Source organism: Penaeus japonicus, unplaced genomic scaffold (genome assembly GCF_977035675.1).
Source record: "Penaeus japonicus unplaced genomic scaffold, GWHDUDI00000001_assembly GWHDUDI00000022, whole genome shotgun sequence".
In the NCBI taxonomy this organism is placed as follows: Eukaryota; Metazoa; Arthropoda; class Malacostraca; order Decapoda; family Penaeidae; genus Penaeus; species Penaeus japonicus.
Window position 1 is genome coordinate 37,014,590 of NW_028234424.1, and position 5,000 is coordinate 37,019,589.

The following is a 5,000-nucleotide window of genomic DNA, read 5'->3' on the forward strand; positions in this document are numbered from 1 at the left end:
TTCCTCGTTTTTTTCCCCCCGTTCCAAGTAAGACCCAATGTGACAGGCTTGCCATCCCGAGCGCCCGGAAAGTGGTGTTGTTCCCTCGGGCATCTTAAAAGACCCGACCTGAGACGTTACTCCTGTCTTGGGAACCTTCGCCAAAGAAAACATGTTGTGAGCTCACCGTCATATATATTTTCCTCCCTCTAGCGGTTGCATTTCTACTACGTCATTCACAACTTCCGGAATGGTGCAATGAATAGCTTGTCTCCTTGTGGCTGAGGCAATGCTCGATGATGTGACACGTGGTTGAGGTTCGTGTGACATGTTCGAGACATGTTTGTTGTGTTTGTGTTGTTTGCGTGGGTGTGCTTTTCCTTGCTTACTTTCTTTCGTTTTTGTTTTCTTTTTTCGGTCTTTTATGAAAGAGGAGGGTATGGGCATTGTGGGAGGTAAAACAGACACATATACATATATGCGTGTGTATCTGTGTTTGTGTTTGTGTGTGTGTTTGTGTGTGTGTGTGTGTGTGTGTGTGCATATATATATATATATATTTATATATATATATATATATATATATATATATATATATATATATATATATATAACATATATATATATATGTGTGTGTGTGTGTGTGTGTGTGTGTGTGTGTGTGTGTGTGTGTGTGTGTTTTTGTGTGTGTGTGTGTTGTGTGTGTGTGTGTGTGTGTGTGTGTGTGTGTGTGTGTGTGTGTGTGTGTGTGTGTGTGTGTGTGTGTGTCTACCAATCGATAAACCCTACTTTAAAGGACCTACTGTCGTGCTTCTTGGGATGACTGATAAACTCTCAGCTATTTTAGTAGAGGATAAGTGTTAGGGGAATGAGCCTCTAGACTGTGATGAATTTTAGAACTACGATTATCACAATATAGCTATCACTTAGATTTTTATTGAAGATGGAAAATATAGTTTCAAAATCCTCCGGTAATTGGAGAATGAAGGTATCTAAGGGGGAAGCTACATGATACAATAAGGGCAGGTGAAGACAGGTGAGTGGAACCGAAGACAGGTCAGGTCAGGTCAGTTTGTAGATAACCTAATTTTCATCAAACTAAGCAAAGGTATAAGGTTATCAGACTGTATGTGTGACTATTATAGGACTATTAGATTATGTGTGTGTGTGTATGTGTGTGTGTGTGTGAGTGTGTACGTGCGTGCGTGTGTGTGTGTGTGTGTGTGTGTGTGTGTGTGTGTGTGTGTGTGTGTGTGTGTGTGTGTGTTTGTGTGTGTGTGTGTGATTATGTATGTGTGTGATGGTATATGTGTAGTGACTAGGGGACCGCAGACATCTTAGTCTAGACTCGTATTCTAAAAAAATGTTTTTTTTTTCTTCTAATGAAACGAGGGAACCATTAAAATATAATATATTTATAATGTCAATACAATCTCATAAACAAGTGAATGTAGCAGCGAAAGCAACATAGATACCTATATCAAAGACAGATTTCCTTATTCATTATAATTCAGAGTAATATTCCTTTGATTCCATTCTCTGTAGGATAATATTGTACTTTATGAACATGAATACAGTACAAATCTACGAACGTAAATACTTTATCTTAAAAAAGTCACGTGTTATTAGGAGATTACAGCTCTCCAGTCCAATCAGGATAAGTATATATACTTGATGAATTATGTTTCTTGTAGAATGTCTCTACTTCATCTTCATGCATCATCAGCTGGACCATATCTCGACCTCGGTTGTCCTGTGAATAGAAATTGACATGAAATCACATTCATTCAACTGGACTTTGATTTTCATTACAGTCAAAATGCGTAGATGAATTTCCGAAAAAAAGGTGCACCACCGATTTTTATCACCCATGGTTTCAAGATCGTATATAATGACCCGTTTCGCGGAGCAACTGAGGTCACATGATGATAATTCAGTCATGCATTCATGATCTAATCACGTACCTCTTAGATGTCTACAGCATCATGGAAGACTACTTCTGGCACCTGCACTTAGTTTGGAAGCCATAACAAGGGGCGAATGTAAGCAAAATAGTGTCTGTTTCGCTCGTAATCGAAAAAGGTGCTGGACAATGTCTTCATGAAACCGTTGGCGTACCTGAACTTGAGTCCATGAGGCAGGTATAAAGCTAAACAAGCAGAGACATATAGATGGACGGCCGGGCATAAGCAGACGGGGACGGCCGGGCATAAGCAGACATGGACGGCCGGGCATAAGCAGACAGGGACGGCCGGGCATAAGCAGACAGGGACGGCCGGGCATAAGCAGACAGGGACGGCCGGGCATAAGTAGACAGAGACGGCCGGGCATAAGTAAACAGAGACGGCCGGGCATAAGTAGACAGAGACGGCCGGGCATAAGCAGACAGGGACGGCCGGGCATAAGTAGACAGAGACGGTCGGGCATAACCAGAAGATAAGAAACTGCCGATACGCAAACGAAGCAGAAAAGGACTCACAGATGGAAACTGCAGCCAAGGATCTCTTTACAAAACTTCTTAAGACTCCGCTCTTCTATCTCTTTCTCTTCGTGTAGAATTTTAGTTGAGGACACCCACACTCCCCCGAAGGCCAGTGTCACCCGCGCCTTCACAAGGGCCTGAAGTAGCTTCCGACAGCCCTTCGCAGTGAGGTTGCTCCGAGGGAATCTCAGGTTGGTGTATTCCCTGCCGAGCGGATGGAGAGGTTGAATCGAGAATCTATGCCTTCTTAAGTTTCCGGTTTGATTTAGGGATTGCGTAAGAATTCTTAAATGTTAGATAAACATGCCTGATTGATAACATCCATGCGATAAAAGCATAGTATCAGTAGCATTACTAAATTCAACTACCTGAATGAATGAACGAACTTACAGACACAACAAAAGAAGGGCGAAGATTTATTAAATTGGAATAAGGAACGAATGTAATCTTGTGCATAAAGGGGTGACAAAAATATAAGATTAAACCTATATGTAAAGGGAGAGAAGTGTACTGAAATTGATTAAACTGACTTAGACGGAGGTTTAAGGGCCAGGCACGTCTTAGCAGCCCACTTGATGTCGGCGTCCTCCACGTGGCTCATGTAGAGTCGAAGGCTGCCTCGTATGTGTGGTAGCGGTTGCAAAACGGAGAGATCAATGCCAGTAGCAATGTGCAACCCTGCGGCAATGAAAGGAGAAAGAAAATCATTCAGTCCTGCTCCGTGTACACTTTTGTTGCACTGTTGATCTTCTCATAATTGTCACGCCTTCCCATAATCTCCACGAGGAATAAATTTCTCACACAGGAAGCCGAGGCGAGGCGCATCCGAGAGAAGGCGCGTGAAGGCTGGTATCAGTTCCTTATAGTGCCGCTCGTTCTCGATGGCCAGCGAGAGGCCCTCAAGCGTGTCGGGAAGGCGAGCAGTTGTACGTCTGTCTAGGCAACCGGAGAACTTGGTCACGTGACATCTGCAACCGAGATAAATGACAAAACTAGATACATGGTAATTCGACAGTTCCTGATATCGGTATATCTGAATGTCTATATGTGTGCATATTTGTGAGCATGCGTTTCCAGTACGTTAAGAAGCACGTCTACTTACTGAATAAAAGCAAAGTGCACTATGTCACTGTGGGATGGATTGCACTTTGGGTGTCTGAAATCCTGCCATAGATATAACATCACGGGCGTCCAGTTGCTTGCCACGACGCTTAACAAATCGTGGAGCCGAGGGATTTCCGCGATGTCGCCATTGATTTTAATCCTCACTGCAGAGGGGCTTCCCAGAGGCAGCAAAGCGGTATAAACATCAACGGTTGTGTCATCAATTTCCACCAGCCCGTTTACCATCGTAGGTGCATGGTGGGCCACAGCCCGGGTGATCTGATCATCACACTCCACCTCAGACAACAAATCGAGCCACTGTCTGCTGTTCTGCAAATCACTCAGAACTAACAGAGTAACGAGTTCCTCTGCCATCTCTTTGCTCAGCTGACCCAAGGTGTCGTGTAGTAGCCCACCCAAGTGCAACAACATGTTCTGATATTTGTTCAAAGTCAGGCTCTCCCTTTTGTCATGGCGCAGTTCCTCGAAAATCCTCCTAAGTGGTCCTAGGCGAGGCGTTGAAGTGAGAGTCGTCCTCTCCTCTGTAGACTTTCTCTTCATCTCTGAGGGCGTGGGAGTTATCGTCGCCTTTTGAGATGAAGAAGCCATACGAGTCATTAAGCATAAAGTTTTTGATGTAAAGGAAAATTTTAGATTTTCTTTTCCTTTCTTCGGTTTATGAATGACCTTCGTTTTGGAAGAGGGTTGGGGAAGTGTCTCATTTACACTATTTTCCTTGGTAGGTTTCTCGTCAATATACCAAACCGTTTTTCCACTGTCCCCTGCCACGGTATCGTCATTACAGGCAGATGGGCTTCTCTTGACTACATCTGTCTTAGGAGAAATTTCATCCATATGTGAATCTGAAAGTGGAAAGTTGCTCCTGTTCCCATTGTTGCATTTGGTGTCAGAACACTCCATCTTTGAGTTATATGATGAGGGAAATGCATTAGGTAACATCGTTCTTTTTGCAAGTATATCTGACACACTTTTTGTTATTTCTTGACGGATATCGTCTTGAATATTATGTAAAGCCATGACATTCTGGAAACCTTGAATTAATGATGGAACATTTATCATCTCAGTATTTAACCTTCTTATGATGAACAATGCGGCATAGAAGTCCTGCATCCCCTTGTGGAAGAAGCTGATGCGTGTGTGCGGTCCACTTGACGTCCACATGTTCGTCTGCATCAAGAACGCACCAAAGACTTCTTCACAAGGTAGGCCAACTAACGTGCATGCATCACGGAGCCTGCATGTTGACTCGTGTGTCAAGACAATGTCATCCTTCCTGAGGCTTTGGAGTGCTTCCCAGTACAAGGTGTCAAGAAATCTCTCAAGTTTCTTTTCTAGTTCTTCAAGATGTCGAGTCTTCCTATTTGCCCTCAGTCTGTGGATAAGCTTTTCCTTTGTTATCCGCTGGAATTCAAGG

At 43.4% G+C, this 5,000-nt stretch overlaps 1 protein-coding gene across 2 annotated transcripts in view; it reads right to left on the reverse strand.

The window, feature by feature from the left end:
- Nucleotides 1–1,374: 1,374 nt before the first annotated feature.
- LOC122267171 (uncharacterized) overlaps nt 1,375–5,000 on the reverse strand; it is an 11,303-nt gene continuing 7,677 nt past the window's right edge. For both annotated transcript variants that reach the window (XM_043037189.2, XM_043037181.2), the window contains exons 2-6: nt 3,564–5,000; nt 3,263–3,429; nt 2,992–3,139; nt 2,459–2,665; nt 1,375–1,732 (exon numbers count right to left, since the gene is read on the reverse strand). The exon at nt 3,564–5,000 is cut by the window's right edge and continues 1,570 nt beyond it. In XM_043037189.2, coding sequence (XP_042893123.2) covers nt 1,702–1,732; nt 2,459–2,665; nt 2,992–3,139; nt 3,263–3,429; nt 3,564–5,000 — 1,990 coding nt within the window. In that variant the 3' untranslated portion in view covers nt 1,375–1,701. The remainder of the gene's footprint in view (nt 1,733–2,458; nt 2,666–2,991; nt 3,140–3,262; nt 3,430–3,563) is intronic.